Source organism: Acanthochromis polyacanthus, chromosome 9, assembly GCF_021347895.1.
Source record: "Acanthochromis polyacanthus isolate Apoly-LR-REF ecotype Palm Island chromosome 9, KAUST_Apoly_ChrSc, whole genome shotgun sequence".
NCBI classification, from domain to species: Eukaryota; Metazoa; Chordata; class Actinopteri; family Pomacentridae; genus Acanthochromis; species Acanthochromis polyacanthus.
The window spans coordinates 32,087,932-32,105,306 of NC_067121.1; the positions used below are offsets into that span (position 1 = coordinate 32,087,932).

The 17,375-nt window shown below is 39.8% G+C and overlaps 1 protein-coding gene across 1 annotated transcript; it reads left to right on the forward strand.

The window, feature by feature from the left end:
• The first annotated feature begins 1,668 nt into the window (after positions 1-1,668).
• On the forward strand, positions 1,669-17,249 carry fggy (FGGY carbohydrate kinase domain containing). Its single transcript, XM_022193496.2, has 16 exons — positions 1,669-1,798; positions 2,063-2,256; positions 3,751-3,862; positions 5,251-5,402; positions 5,661-5,749; positions 6,137-6,252; positions 6,353-6,481; positions 8,445-8,548; positions 10,741-10,848; positions 11,871-11,932; positions 12,301-12,463; positions 13,088-13,162; positions 13,299-13,419; positions 14,630-14,724; positions 16,283-16,344; positions 16,764-17,249. The coding sequence occupies exons 2-16, from the start codon at positions 2,074-2,076 to the stop codon at positions 16,843-16,845; spliced, it is 1,653 nt and encodes a 550-aa protein (XP_022049188.2). The 5' UTR covers positions 1,669-1,798; positions 2,063-2,073; the 3' UTR covers positions 16,846-17,249.
• Positions 17,250-17,375: the final 126 nt, after the last annotated feature.

The following is a 17,375-nucleotide window of genomic DNA, read 5'->3' on the forward strand; positions in this document are numbered from 1 at the left end:
CCATTTGGAAGTATTTGACACCCTCAAGTAGAAAGTCAGCACTGGAATGCTTTAGAAACTTCTGTAATCCCACAGCGGTGACAAACAAGGCCTTTTCTTTTTCTGTTCTTTGATGACAATAACTTTCTGAGCCCCTCTCTGTCTGTACACCTGTGTAAAGACCCACCAAGGAGTATTTTCCTATCAAACTACCACCGTGCCCCGGCCGTGCTTCCTGTTTCTCTGTCAGCTTTTCCCCTGTGCTGACCCGACGGGGTCGCCTTTAGATAACATTGCTTTCCTCTTCCCTGCCTGGGCCAGCTGTTTCCACTGCATGCAGTTTTCTAATCAGGAGCTGGTTCTGCCGGCCTCCCAACAGGCCCTGCTTTTGTTGTACAGAGGTGGGACAGTGCAGGGTCTATGGAAACACCTCCACCCCTTCATGAGAGAAAAACACAGAGAAAAGCTATATGTGCTTGTGTTGATGTATCAACAGGGAGAAGTTATGAATCCCTCCAGGCCTGAGGACACACACATACTGAGGCTCTGAGAGCAGCGAGAGAGACAGATGAGATTTCAAACACTGTCCGTGCACTGTTTGTCGAAGACCATCTGTTTCTTCCTGTCCTGCTGCTTGATTTTTCTCTGTTCCCCATCTCTGCTGATCATTCCTGGTCCAAACACGCTGATCACAGTCAGCGCCGCTTCCTTTGGACAGCTGTTTATCTCCTCTAAGTAAAGAAAACAATATAAAGACAAGGTGGAATGCAGTGTAGAAAGTTTGGCAGATCAGTTCTAAACATGTTTTTAATGGCAAGTCAGCAAGTTCGCTCCTTCCAACGAAGCCTGTTTTGCAAACTGATTAACTGCAAATTTGCATGTGAATATGCAGCCTAAATGATAAAGTCAGCTAAAATGACAAAAAAAAAACATCATGTAGAAAACTAAGTTGTTCAGTGCAACTGAAGACCACACATGCTCTAAAAAAATGTTTTTTTAAACAGTTTTTGATTGTAATTTTGTAAAAGAATTTCACTTAGTTTTTTTTCTGAATCTTCTTATTCTGCTAAAGACAGGTAACAACAAGTAAAATGACAAAAACGTTATTAATTTACATGTTAACCCTAAAAACCAGACCAAAACTATCAATAATCAAAATCGGTTTGTTTACAAATGGTTATTCTATTACAACGCCTGAAAATTACATTTCCAATAGAATTACAGTTTTGCTGTATGTAACTCCTTCTGTGAAAAACAAATCTGTTAAATAAACCCTGAAAATCTGGCAGCAAACTGCGAAAAACACACATTAAAAATAGTAAAATATGGTACATTGAAAAACTGTGAAAATAACGGCAAATGTCTGTACAATACTGATGTTTTTAGCTGACTCAATACAGTAAAATAGTGTAGTTTTCTTCATGCTTTCTACTGATTTTTTTTTTTTTACAGTGCATGTCACCCTATTTGCACAAATGCTCAAGACAAAATGGCAATTTGTAGATAGTACAATTACTGTTAATATATTTACGTTAATCTTTTAACTATCAGTATTTTCTAATCTGGGTTCTTCAAAGATTTAAAACGATAGAAAACAAAAAATAGACGGATGTAAACCCACATCTTTCTGCTGAACAAGGTTTTTGCCTTACTTCGGCTTTCATACGACTCTGGAGAAAAAACGCGGCTGTATCCCTTTTGGCCGCTCTCGCCTGCCGTCCCAGCCACCGTCTCCAACTCTCACAAAGTACGCCGCTCAGAAACTTAAAACGATAAAAACTCAATGTTTTCTGCTCTGAAATAAGAATTTAACAATTAGGTAAGTTCGGAGGTTTAGCATTAGTTGATGTATTAACGCCCATTGTGTTTAAATATGTCTGTTTGGTCTATTTTAAATGTTATTCAATGTAAATCACTGGGGTGCACTGTTATCTTCAGCCTTCAATGGAGGGCAGGAGGGTGAAAAGAATGAACAGAAATCACTTCCTTTCAGCGATATTGTCCGTTGAATCAATTTAACCTGCTAAATATCGATACTGTCAGCGCAACCCGGTTAATAATTAACCCGGTTGTCTCCATTCAGCTGGCGTCCTCATGGCAGAGCGGTTCTATGTCGGGGTGGATGTGGGCACCGCCAGTGTCAGAGCCGCCCTGGTGACCAGAGACGGTCAGCTGAGGAGGACGGCCGAGGAGCCCATCAGCATCTGGGAACCCCAGTCCGACCACTATGTCCAGTCCTCCACGGAGATATGGGACAAATGCTGCAAGGTGGTCAAGGTAGGATGACCTCAGGGTGGTTCGGTCAGGTTGCACAAATGGATTAATCATTTATCTTTCAGTTTTAGCCAGTTATTTCAAATAGTTTTAGATAACTGTTCATTGCTTTTACATACAGTGTACAACAGAAGAGAGCAAATGTGCAAAGTCACTTAAGTTTCAAATAATTTAACATTTTTTCACCTTACAATAATTACATTATTTCTTAGCAGACCGGTAGGGTATTAAATATTACCCAAAATTGGCAATGAACATTTTAGATTTGCTGTATGACAAATATGGGACCCAGAGTCAATGCAACAGAAGTCAGTGCACCTTTCTTTACTGAGAAAGTCTTTTATTTTTTCATTACCCTCATATCCAACTTTATTTTGATGACAAAATTAATCCTCCTCAGCATGGGTATCATGAAAGTTGCATGAATTTCTGGAGAAATGTATCTTCTACATTCTTTAGTGCTTATTTTTTTCCACTGATCTGTGCTGTGTTTTTCTCTCACTTTCTTCTACATAAGGGTTATTATTATTATTTATTTAGTTAGTTGTGTTTTATTTTTTTGCTCACTTTCTTCTATATTTGTTTTTTATATGTATATAATTTTTGTTTATTTTATTTATTTTTTGGCTCATTTCTTTCTATATTTGATTATATATATATATATATATATATATATATATATAGTTTGTTTGTTTTACTTCATTTCTTTTGCTTAGTTTTTTCTATACTTGTGTCTTACAGGGTTAAAAATGCTCAATTTGGGTGGCATTCTTAGCCAAAGCCAGGACAGTTTTCTTTTTTTCCTTCTTTAGAAACTGTTATTTGAATCCGTCAGTGTAGTTGGGATCATTTTTTCTTAAATATTCCTTTTCTCCCAAGTTTCTGCAGATTGGAAGTCATCCTGTCAGCCAGTATTTGGGTTCATCCACCGGCATTTATGGAGTCTTCCTGAACAACTTTTGCACTCATGTAGCGCCATTTCACTACACTCCCACCTCTGTGCTTCACTGTCAGGATTATGCATTCACTGTGGTAGTTTTAGCTAAGTTTAAACAAAACATGCCAAACAAATTTATCTTGGTCTCATCTGACCAGAGAATGCACTCCTAATGTACATCTGGCCTCTTTATGCATTCTTTTAAAAAGGGAGGAATGGGTTTTCTTATTTTTAATGTTTTTAATTGTTGTAAAGCACTTTGTGTTGCATGTTTAAAACCGTATGAAAAGTGCTCTGTCTATAAATAAAGTTGATTGATTCAGTACGTTTATCCAACTGTTAATTTCTCAGCTACGTGTCCATGTACCACCTGGCTGAGAATCACAGGGTTCATTCTCATTATTGTAATCATGTAACACACAATGTATGCTGAACTGTGATGCAGTAACTGCTAATGGATTCATGCGTGCCCTCTTCCAGTTACTCCACAGACATTAGCTAGAGTGTGTGAGCACAGAGCAGTGATTTTTTTTTTGGACTGTACTGTGTATTTGTTGCAGAAAGTTATCGATGGTGTGAAGAGCAGCCAGGTTCGGGGGATTGGCTTTGATGCCACCTGCTCCCTCGTGGTTTTGGACCAAAGCTTCCAGCCTGTGCCAGTCAGTCAGGATGGTAGGTGATTCATTTCATTCCATTTTGAGGCATCTGACCTGAATACTGCGTTTATGTACACTTATAAACACATTTTGGGTTATTGAGGATAGAACTGATTATAACTTTGAAATGCTGATTTAATTCAGGTGTTTGTTTTTTTTATACATTTTGATAAGAAAGCCTCCAGTTAGATTGACAATGTGCATTTTGTCGTTTACTTATATTTGATTAGCAATTCTTTTTATCCGAAAAAGTTGGTAAGGGTAATTGTTTTACCTTGCTGACATGTTTCAACTACGTCTGCAGTCTTCCTAAGAGCGTCAGCCGACATGTGCACGTCCGTCCGTCCATACGTACGTACGCATTTCGTTTCCGGAGCATATCTCAGAAACTACTTGAGGGATTTCATTCATATTGCACGCAGGCCATCTCTATATAGTATAGATGTGCCTTTTGGGGTGTATGACCTTGACCTGATTTTCAAGGTCATAGTGAGGCACTCCAAATATTTTTTTGTTTCCGGATCATATCTCACAAACTACTTGAGGGATTTCATTCATATTGCGCACACTAAGCCTGTTGTAATGTAGATGTGCCTTTCGGGGTGTATGACCTTGACCTGACTGTTTTTTTTTGTTTTTTTTATTTGTAGTGAAGATGTATCATTTTGTAGGTGTATCTTCCAGTATATATTATTATTTCTTGCACTTAGAGGTACTATAAGGCGGGGGATGTTTTAAGCGGAGCGTGTTTATTTTTTATCAGGTGACCGGTCTGACAAATCTGTCAGAATCTGTCAAACAAGCCAGCCTACACCCTCCCTCAGCCTACACCCTCTCGCACACCTGGGATTCCATCCTCCAGAGAGTACTGGACATTGGGGGGTGTGGCCGGTCTGACAAATTCTGACAGATCTGTCAGACCAGTCACCTGATAAAAAAGGACACGTCATCACACGTTGAATGACGCTCTGAGGTAAAAACATGTCAGCAAGGTAAAATAATGACCCTTACTAACTTTGTCGGATGAAAACAATTGCTATTCAAATCCTCCAGTTGTTGAGTTTTGCTTGGAAAAATTGCCTTTGTGTAATGTAATGTCATACTTTATTGATCCTTTGAGGTATGTTCCCCTCCTCCACGGTGAGATCGAAGGTCAGGATCAGCTGCAGAGTAGAAGCCTGAAGCTGCTAGTGATTCATGTTTTTTCTAATTAAGCAAGATGGACTCAAAAGCCATCGACAGATACTAAAATACTCCTGCTAAAGTAGATGATTATTTTCGGTTGAGATAATATCACTGAACTTGCTTGTATAGTCACTTAATAGGCCAAATAAAACTAAACATCACTGCATATTTGCCGTCAGTGATGTCAGACATTCACCCTTCCTCTCCTGGCTTTCCCAGGTGACAGCCAAAGGAACGTGGTGATGTGGATGGACCATCGTGCTGCAGAACAGGCTGCTCGGATAACAAACACAGGCCACGGGGTCCTGAGCAGGGTGGGAGGGGTCATGTCACCAGAGATGCAACCCCCAAAGCTGCTGTGGCTCAAAGAGGTGAGAGGTGAGGAGGTCGCCACCACACCACAGATCTCTGCGTGCTTTATTGTCGCTCTTTTTTACTGGCCAGTCAACGTGTACCTGGGGTTGTTTACTTGTTTTTCAGTCTTCCATGCCTTTTCCTTGGGAGGCAGCTGATGGATAGATTCTTGAGAACACATTGCCAAGTGCTTTAGTACACCAGTAGATACACGTGCTGTCATGACCCGTTAATCAGGTGTTTATTTCCACACGTTGCTCTCATCTTTTCATCAGAATCTGAAGGAAAGCTGCTGGAACAAAGCCGCACACTTTTTTGATCTACCAGACTTCTTGTCTTGGAAGGCAACAGACTCTCTAACAAGGTGAGCCTTGTTGGATGATGTTATTATGGCTGCGGTAGATCTTTTTAACCCATATCTGTCAGATCTTGTTTGCAAGTAATTAAAATAAGACTTAAAAAGGTTTCAGCGCTGACAAGTTAGCTACACAATCCTGCTGCTATTACCAATATATTTGCTTATGTACTATTGTGCTGTCATATAGAAATGCAGTTCTTCAATCTAATATCTGTTTAAAGGAAAGAATCTGTTATCTGTAGCAGCGTATTCATTGTAATGTGTCCTTTATCACGGACAAAGTGTTTTTGATACTGAGACCATAACAAGATACTTTTAACTTGTCTGAATAGATATGAAAAGTGTGTTTTTGTTAAGTATCATGTTACTGTACTATTTTGCACTGTCCCTCAGGTCTTTGTGTACTCTGGTGTGTAAATGGACGTACTGCCCTCCAGAAGGATGGGATGCCAGCTTTTGGACCAGCATTGGCCTGGAGGACCTTCTGGAAAATAACTTTTGCAAAATAGGTCAGAGAATCAGACCGTTTAATACTCGTCTTTTAGTTCAAACATGCTTTTAAACGAAGTCTTCTTTAATTTTTTAAACTGTGGCCTTTTCGTCCTCCAGGCAGTGCGTCATGCTCTCCAGGAAGTCCACTAGGAGACGGTCTCACTCAGGAGGCAGCGGCAGATTTGGGTTTGGACCCTGGAATTGCAGTCGGTGCTTCTCTGATCGATGCTCATGCTGGAGGTTTAGGTATTACACAGTTACCAGGAGACGAAAGTCTTCTCTTGGCATCAGTAAACTGACTTTGCCTCGTATATAACAAGGAGGCATAAAGTCGAATGTAGCAGCAATCAGTTAATCGATTTTTTTGTCACTTGTTACATTAATCGCCAGCTATTTTGAGGATGAATTATGTTTGAGTAATTATTTACGAAAGAAAGTCAATATTCTCTAATTCCAGCCTCTTAAATTTACATATTCTCTGATTTGTTTGATCTTCTGTGAGAGTAAACTGAATGTTTTTTGGTTGTGGACGAACATACAGATTTGAGGACGTCATGTTGGACTTTGGGAAACATTTATCCACGTTTTTCCACCATATTCTCAGCAGATTAATCAAAAATAAAATAATCACTGATTGTAGCCCAGGTGTAATATTGTTGATACGTTTTGTTTCAAAAGTTGACATTTTAGTCCAACACAGAGCACCGGGAACGTCAGAATAGAAAAGCTAGTGAGAAAAAATACAACACTGAACATTTCTGAGCACTCACATTTTTGCATTTCTTGTGTGCAAGTTTCAAGTTTTAACCTTGAAATTTCTCCTCAGCAAAGCAATTTGAAAGCGCATAAACATATCTAGATAGGTTGTTATCAGTCTAGCCATTATAATTAAAGATTTTTGAAACACAAATCTAAGTTTGCAAGTGATGGTGGTGCCAGATGAAAGGCCCGTGGTTCACCAAATTCTTACTGGAGTCATTTAAAGTTTACCAGCTCTAATGTCAGCTGTCACATTAGAAATAAAGCAGCTGCAGTCAGGGTACACTGAGTGGTAAAATAAACATTTTAACTAACATGATTGAAAGTTTTCCTCGCTGAGATTTTTACCGGGAAAAAAATGTTTATTCTTCTCAAAGCTTCTCATTACAACAACCTGGTTCTCTTGACTCTTCTTTGTACACGGAGAAGATTCACATGTTGCATCAAACACCTTCTTTTATGGAAGCAAAACACAAAACCTGGTGAAGAAAACCTGAGTTAGAAAGAAGAAACTGATACCCATTGTATCTGATTTTAGGTTTTGTTGAGCCAGCTTACACAAAGAAAGCCTGGATCTGTTGAACTTGCTTCACCCTGCAGAGGAAGTTGATGAGACTTGATCCACCAACGCAGTGATCAGCAGAGCCACAAATCAGTAGAATATCATGTTCTAAACCAAAAAATATACAAACTGATGGAAAAACTAATGAATCAAGTGTTACCACTGTTCTTAAATGAACAAATATATATCCTAGTGTAGCTTTAAACTTAATGAATGAAGATGGGAATGGCATAATAGAAATGGTTGACATGATAAAAATCTGCAACTCGGATTTAAACATTTTTGACCTATCAGGAAACTCCCAACTTGAATATTTCTGGTGAAGATTAAATTTAAAAAAGGTAGTTTTAGAGTTTACTGTATCCACCAGCACCTTGTTGGCTTCAGGGTAGCAGGAGGCCATTCTCTGGCTCAGAAATCCGAACCATCTGGTTTAGTTCTGCGAGGTAAACTGCTCATGAACCCTGGCCTCCGACCTGCAGCCGTAACCTCTGCCAATCACACATTGTTGCATCAGTCAGAGGTTAAAACACTCTGCACTGTTAGTTGTTGTCCATGTCACAGTGATGTACACCCCTGGCCTCTGCATCTACACTAACCTCCAACCTTAAACTCAAACCAGCTTCACAAACATTTTCCCAGCAGTTAGTGTCACTGCTAAATTCTACGTGAAGGTTAGGAAACGACTTCAAAAGAGTTTAAATATTCGGATCTGCAAATCATTTTGATTATTCCCCGATGGGGCTCCAACAGCAGTTTGGAAACTTTCTTTTAGCTAAAACCAAAAAAAGTCTTCATTATGACACTGAATTTTTCTCCTCTGCACAAAATAAACACTTGATAGTGACTAAGTGTAATGAAAATGTAGCATTTCTTTGCTCATTCCAGGTGTGATAGGTGCTGATGTGACTGGTTTTCAGCTGCCCTGTGAGAACCAGCCGATCACCTCACGCATGGCGATGATCTGTGGGACGTCATCCTGCCACATGGCGGTGAGCTGCATTTAACCTGATTTTAATCTTTTTTGAAAAATACTCCTAAAATTAGCAACAACTTTTCCTCTTTTGCATTTCACTGGAACATACACCCATCAGGCATAACATTATGACCACCTGCCTAATATTGTGTTGGTTTCCTTTATGCTACTAAAACTCCTCTGACCCAGTGGGGCATCGACACAGAACCTCTGGGGATGTCCTCTGGCACCAGTAAATTCTGTGGGTTGCAGGATGGGACCTACCTCGATCAGATTTATCCTGGTACATCCACAGATGCTCAAGAAGATTTGGATCTAGGTAGTATTGTACCCGGGTGAACACCTTAGCTGTGTCGTGTTCCCAGGGCCACTCCTGAGGAGTTTTTGCAACGTGTTGAGGTGCATTGTCCTGCTGAGGGGGAAACTAGTATCAAGGACTGTTACTGACAAGGGGGGTTACTTGACCTGCAGTGTTTAGGTAGGTGGTACAAGTCAAACATCCACATGAATGTCAGCAGAGCACTGCATTAGAACAAGATGTTGTTCACTTCACCTGTCAGTGGTCATGATGTTCTGGCTGATCTGTTTACGTTTAACCAAACTACGTGCGTCAACATGGATGTGGTGTGAACTGTGTGTGACCTTTCTTATTCCTACACACTATCACTCTATGATTAATGTGAAACTTCCTATGATTCATCCTTTACACACAACATCTGTTTCTGAAGAGAGACTTAGTGACTCTGAGGTGACATCCTAATACACACATAAACTCTCTCTACGCTGTTTTAACTGGTCGGCTAAATTAGCTTTCTAAATAATGCTGATGACAGAAACGCTGAATTTTTTCCACTCATCTCATTTTTACATTTGTTGCATTTTGTGTTAATTTTTTAAAATGTATATAGACTTAAATGTGGAATATGTCACTCTAAACCCCTACACTTCTCGTCAAATTCAAAGTCTCAACTAAAATCTGCTAGCTGTACATTCTGTGACCAATCCCAACAACATTATTCCGGCATGTCATCTGCACAGGACAAGAGGAAAAGAAGATAGTGGTGAGATGACTAGCTAAATATCAACAGTCTTCCTCCTGAATTGCAGACTCTACCTTTAAATTTCTTGTCTATGCAGGGCTAATAGCAGTGGGGATCAGCAGGGAAGCTAAGTTTTAGCATATCCTGTTGATCTAGCAGCTTCCATTTTAAGCTGTAGCCTAGCCTAGCCGCGCTAGACAACCCACGGCAACGAATTTAATTCTCTGCCAGGGTGGGTCTAGTTACCCTCCGTAAGGCTTGAGGTTGGATGCTCCTAAAACTGGCCGGACCAATCACCATGAAGTGTAGAGTCAGAAGGCGGGCGTAACTAAGTGACGACAGAGGCGCGACGATTCTGACAGAAACAACCGGAAACAACTAGCCTAGCCGCGCTAGACAACCCACGGCAACGAATTTAATTCTCTGCCAGGGTCGACAACAAAAACGACAACAGTCGTTGAGCTCCATTAGCACCGACTCTGAATAATCTTTCTGTTAACATGTCTGTAATATACTTGAGCTTCACCCATTGACTGTATAAATAAGGCTTCACCGAACTACCGCGTCCTCTGATTTCCGGCGCTCTAGGAGCCTATTCGTTGCGCTGATTGGTTGTATACCTACCCAATTGCTGCAGAGTGGTTTGATAGACAACCTTTTAGCCCGCCTCCCTCCCTGTCGAGCATTCCTAGACCTTTGCGTCTTCAGTGCATGGGTCTAGCACGGCTAGGCTAGGTGTAGCCTGCAATTTTGGAGAAATTTCACTGTAATTCTGCTCAGTAGCGTATTTCGATAGTCAGCATTTGACAGGTTTACCATTCCTCTGACTCGCATCTCCTGTCCTCTTCTCTTTTCCCCTGCACTGTGCACAAGCTCAAACATGCTCAAGACACGTTGGAGTCCTCTTGCGTAGATCGAGCTGAGTCACTTTGTTTCCTGTTGACAGAGCCAGAGCCTTGTACGAACTGTGGATTTTGTTTCAGCACACACACGAAACTGACAGCTAGCATGCTGTGAAGAGATATTCACTGAGTTTGATTTAAAAAGTGTATTAAATTAAAATAAGATATTGTACCTTTTAATTTTTTATGTTACCTCTTTAGTGATGTGCATGCCATCTATGAAAACTAAGTAAACCGTGTTCATGTTTCACCGTCATGTGCATCAGATCAGTGAGCGGCCTCTGTTTGTGCCTGGAGTGTGGGGACCCTGTTTGTCTGCTATGGTGCCTGACATGTGGCTCAACGAGGGCGGACAGAGTGCTACAGGAAGGCTGGTCAGTCCACTGTCAACATTGTTTTGACCTGAACTATGTGCAGAATTCACAGAATTCGCAGAGAACTATATGCAAATACACATGAAAATGTGGACTTTAGCATGCACACACACCAGAGATCACCCAAATAAAATCAACACGTCCGGCCAAATAAATAGTAAACCTGAAAGCAGTTTTTCTCCTCCGCTGTAAATATTTGGCTTTTATATGTCTACAAAAATATACCAAATTTACACATTAATGAGGAACATGAAAGTCAAATTGTTGTCTTTTTTTTTTAAAAAAATGTAGGGTAGCTTTTTTGTAAAAGACTTTGTTTAAATCTGCTCTAGTTTTCTTTAATCTTCACATTTCATTAGAGAGAGTGAAATGGATCATTGCCAAGCCTTTAATGCAAATCGAAATTTTATCCTCCTAAAGCTTGAGTTATGATTTTGGGTGCATTTTTAGTTTTCCTGTTGCTAGTTTTTAGTAGGACCTGACGATTACAAAAACTAAACATTGTCTTTAAGCAGGAAGTAGTTTTGGAATTAAGTGGTATCTTAATGTGGTTGTAGCTTGAGAATAGCTTGGTTTTTTTTTCTACAATTTGTCAAATTTGTATCGCATTTTAAGCTACAAACTTTCTTAAGCATAGCCAAGCAAAATTCAACTCTGAAATTTGTGTCTTTTTCCACCGGCATCCTGTTTACCACTAATTAATGTATGGAGCTTTTTGTAACAGTAGATGGAACAAAAACTGAGGACAATAAATCTAAGTTAAACTAAATTAAGCTTGTTGTGCAGCATATTCAAAATATAATGTTCTTAAATGAGGATGCAAGGCCTAACTGGTTTCTGACTTCTCGAATATGATTTTCTCTTGAATTTTTAACTGTTTGTTCAACACAAAAGCAAACATTTTTGACTTTTTTATGGATTACCTCAGTTAATCAGCAGTTGCAACCTCACAAGACTTCGTGTCATCATAGTGCCGTCTGTCGTCTTTCTCCATTTAAATATATTGCCCTGTCCTCCTACAGATCGACCACGTGGTGAAGGGCCACGCCGCCTACAGTCAGCTCCAGGAAAAGGCCCAGCAGAGGTCAGCTGAAGCATTTACTGCTGCTATTCCCAAAACTGGTTTAGCACAGCTGTCATACCCGTCAGCTTGCTGGATCAGCTGGCATTCAATAATGTTAAGTAAGCTTTAGTAAGATTAGAAGCTCAGTAATGTTGAGCATTCCCCAAGGCTTAGCTATTCTTTAGGAGAAGGCATTATTTAATTATATATTTACTTAACAATTGAAGCATTGCTACAGTCAATGCTCACCGGTTGACATTGAATATTGCATTACCGAGCCACCGTTACTGCTTTCCCTGCCATGACAAGTCAAACTATCTTCAATGAATGAGTTCTCTGTCATTTCTGTTAGTGTCCATGCTACAACATGTTTTATTTTGCCTTCCCAGAGCTCCTTTTACTGGTGAGAATATCTACAGCTACCTGAACAGCCACTTGAGCTTGATGGCTAGCTCTGATTCTGCTGTCGATCTGCTGGGATCCAGTCTTCACGTTTGGCCGGACTTCCACGGAAACAGGTCGCCGCTGGCTGACCCCACTTTGAAAGGCATGGTGAGAACTGAACAGGACTTACACTACACTGTAATATTGTGATGGCAGTGATCTTGACTTTTGACTGAAGTTTAAGTGTATGCTTACGACAAATTTAAAGACATTTTTCAAGGAATTCCTGAGATATTGCGTTCACGATTAAACTGACAATTAACCCTACCAACAAAACCAAACTCCACAAGGTGCCACATTCAGACCAGAGCTAAATTCTGACTGTATAACAAAATATCGCAGTTTGATTCTTTTTGTGCTGATGTTGTATAACTTTCATTAGCATTTCATAGACAAGATTTTCCAGTCCCTCGTGAAACAACCTGAAAAAGACACAGACTTTTCGGAACTTAAAATGAAAGCGTCACAGTTAAGGGTTTAATCAGTAGAGTTAAAGTCATTAAACTGAATTCTGTGTTCAGTATTTTAATTATTGTTGCCACACTGTATCTGCAAATCCAGGAAGCAGGAAGGAGTTCTGGTGATTATTGTTTTGACTGAATCACCGGTGATTTGAGACCGAAGCAGACTTTCAAAGTCAGCTTTTCTTTCACCAACCCTTCACTGACACTCTTCTGGTTGTTATTCACCCCCAAGACATTTTAGTGTGATTGACTCATCTCTGTTCTGCAGGTGGTCGGACTGTCTCTCTCCCAAACCCTGGATGACTTGGCTCTGCTCTATTTGGCCACGATTCAAGCCCTTGCTGTAAGTCCGATGTGGTTTCTGTTTCAAATGACTTCCTCTGTGTCACACTGATCTCCTACGAGCTTTAAGTACAAAAGGAGGTTGTGTTTGTTGTCTTGTAACCCTATTCCTCCCGCGCTGTCTGCTGTGGTTTCAGCTCGGTACGCTTCATATTCTGGAGGCCATGAAAGAGGCAGGACATGACATCAGAACCCTCTTCCTGTGTGGAGGGTTGAGCAAAAACCCGCTGTTTGTACAGATTCACGCCAACGCTACAGGTAGGAAACACCAGTAACTGATGGCATCATTTATTGTTTTATAGCCACAGTAAGATAAAATATTTTCATTTCCACGTGTTTCTGCTACTATTTGATGAATTTTACCAAATGTAGTCAATTTTATTTAAGCAGCCAAACATGACAAATCAAAAATTAGCCTCAAGGAGCTTTACAATCTGTTCAACACAAAACAGAAACACTTCCCCAAACTCCTTGTTTAACTTGAAAGCCACAAAACAAGCAAACAGCAAAGGAAGAGCAGTCATGTAACAGATGTGTGTGCAAAAATGATCAGCATAGTAGATTTACAGCATGGACAAGCAATGATAATATTAACATATATCAAATCAAATCAACTTTATTTATATGGCACTTTTCATACAAAACAGTAACACAAAGTCCCTCACAGAGGATAAAAACAAGAACACCACAATATAAAACACTATGGAAAAACCCGAAACCTCCCACCCCCTACAAATACACACACAGATACACAATCACATATACATTCTCACACATATGTAGACATACGAACAGACATACAGACCCACACATACAAACATACCAACATACACACACCCACATACACCATCTGTCCGTAAGAGATATAGAAGAGACATGGCTAGGCACCGAAATCCAAGGTGAGGAAGAAGCTACCTTTGGGGGCCACGCACACCGAGAGGAGTCATGGACCATGACTGGACCAGAATCAACTCCAGGTGTGGTAGGCCCCCAGGAGGAAACACTGGAAAATCGAGGGACTAAAACAGTAAAACAAATAAATTAAAAATAAATAAAAGGTATGGAAGCTAAAACTGAGGATAAAACAATAGGATGTATAAAGTAAAAATTTATATATAAAATAGTAATAAAAAATGGAAGAATAGAGGTCAGCTTAAGGAATTATAAAAAGTTAAAATGAGTCAGTTAAAAGCCTGACTGCAGATGAAAATTAGCTTAAAGCTATCTCTGGTACAATGCATCAAATGGAACCATTTATGTTTAATATTGTACATGGTCCCTTCTTAAATAAACTCAGAAAGAAAAAAAAATTAAAAAGATGGGTCTTGAGCCTCTTTTTAAAAACATCAACGATCTTCCAGACACATTGGACTCCCCCTATTGAGGCCTGGAAATAGGACAAGATGAAACTTTGATGAATCTCCTATGAAAGCATTAACACACTGGGTGTTTTCGATCTCCTTCCCAGGACTGCCTGTAGTTTTGCCAGACCAGATGGAGGCTGTGTTAGTGGGAGCAGCAGTCCTGGGTGCATGCGCATCACAGGACTACAGCAACATACAGGTAGAAAGACACGCAGACTCACACACACCATAAAGGGCTTAAGCAGAGGAGGTTTTTGTGATTTCATACATTGTTTTGGTTAAAACTGATTTATCTATGAGCTCGGCTGCACACAGACCAGCTTATATACGTTTTTAAAATATTCACATGGGAATGTTGTTACACTTTGGTGTAACAACTTTGTTGGTGGTTCAAGGTGGTGAAAATGACCGTAAGAGTAGAAAATTCTTTGTTTTTAGACATATTGGATTTTGTCCCAATATATATTCCACAAAACTCAAAATTCTGTGTTTGTAGTTGTTTGTTGTGTGATAATAGCATCAATTTTTTATACAGTAACTTGAATGACATTAACCAGCATAACTGTGAAACATATTCAGTGAGAGAAGAGGTACTGTTTGCTATTTTATAATCCGAACTACATTTTGATTTAGGCATGTTGTATTTAACAGCCTCACAAAAACAGAAAATGTTTGTACTTCATATGTTGTGAGTGTAAAGGTTTTGCAGTTAAACAGAAAATAGACTGAAGTAGTTAAGTTTAAATAGTTGCATGTTGCAAATTGAGGTGCATTTTCTGTCTGTCTGCTATGAAATGAGGTTTGAATTCAAAGATAATGACCCAACTAAGAAGAGCAGAGGTGGAGATGTCCTGACTTTTAGGTTGTAGCTTCAAAATACACCAAACTGAGTAGCATCGTTCATTAGACTGCTGCTGTCTCTTTAATTTAAACTTCCCACATTTGAGACTTATTGTTAAATGTTTGCTCCTCAGACTTTTAGTCCGTAATAATGCGATGAAATTACCAGGGTTATCTTCTCAGCATTCCAGTGTGAACCACAGAAGATGTTAACTGTTAACAGACTGTGTAGTACTCTTGAGCTAAACGTAATGGGCAAAGTTAGTGCTGTGCGCCTTACAAAATATTTTAAATCCATTTGAAGTTGATATTTAACTGTATATTGACATATATCCTGTATGCAGAGGGAGTTTGGAATTATTTTGGAGTCCACTACAACACAGCTAAAGGTCAAGCTATGTTCACCTCACACCATCCAGATCACAGATTCACTGACTCAGTGCCTCCATCTGCTGGGTGGAACCACAGTCCAGAGTCTGAAGGCCGCGACGGCTGGCTTCTGTTACAAACAAGAACCCGATCGCAATGCGTTTAAGACACAGAGTGGATTAATGTTTTGGCGGGTCAAGTCATCCTCTCTTGGTGTCTCAGCACCAGAACTCGTAGCAGCCTTTAAGCTCGATATACTAAAAATAAGATGTTATTATTTGGACTTGGCTGCACCTGTCAGCCCATTTTCGGCCATAAATACAACAGCCAGTTGTTGTGTCTGATCCTCTGAGCTGCACACAGACAACCGGCTGGATTTTGTAGGTTTAGACGGCAGAGCACTGCATTAATCATAAACTCTGCCACACCAAAACCGCTGCTGCTGTTGGCTCCTGTTCATAGTTATAAGTAGGTCACAGCCGATCTCAAACCCAGTGTGCATAACATTATTTATTGAAGAATATGTGTCTTTGCAATTTATGTTTTAGGAGGCGATGGAGAAAATGGCAAAAGTGGGGAAAGTTGTTCAGCCCGATCCTGAAGTCCAGAGGTGAGACAGAGGCGCCGTGTGGGATGTTAATGTAAACGGGTCAAAAATGGATGAGGTTCAATGTATTGTTTTAACAATTTTATGAAAAAGGAAGTTAGTTTTTCAGCTACACGGCTTTTATTCTTTCTTAGCATTAATATATTGCCTGCGTCTTCATTTTCAATGTAAGATAGACAGCATTGCTCTTAGATGTACAAAATGAGGTATATCTACATTTTTTTAAGTTTATTTTTCTCTGTTCAGTTTACTTTTCTATTAATTTAAAATGAGAGCAAAATTTATGGTATTAAACTAATATTTCTGCAGTAAAGGTCAGGTTATGAGACAACTGAATGTTTTATTACAGTGAAACCTGAAACCTACAATATGCATCAAATGTGTGTAATCATTTTCTGCATCTGATTCCTTTTTTTCCCCAGCTTCTATGAGAGAAAGTACAAAGTGTTCCTGCAGCTGTTCTCCCACCAGAGGGAGTACCAGGCCCTCATGAACCACAGATGACAGAGCTGGAAGTGACTCTCTGTGACGGTGAAGACACTGGAAACGAGAGCAGACGTCTTAACCTTGCTGCTCATCCGCACACAATTAATGTCCCTTATGTTTGATTTTGATAAATAACTATCCCAGAAAACCCAAAGGGGGCAGTTTTCTGACTTGGAGCATCTATCAAGGGGCTTGGTTGGTTCTAAATATATTGTCAAGATCAAATATGCAGGATTTAAAAATGCTTGGCAGATGACCGCCGATAAGACCTGTTGGGTGTTTGTCTGCTTCACATTGAACAGGAACAAATGCAGCAGCATCAACAACAGCTGACTCAGTGTTTGACTTCCAAAATCAAACACCATCATTCATTGTCATCTTCAAATGCATTCCTAATAAATATTTCAAATGATAAAACGCTGCCTTTCTGTGTCACACCTGCCTAATGTGTTTGGATGTATAATTCAGTGTGCTTGGGTGAGATTCATTTTTAAACTGTTGGTCCCTTTGTTCTCTCCCTTCACTGTATTTTATCCCACAGTATCCTG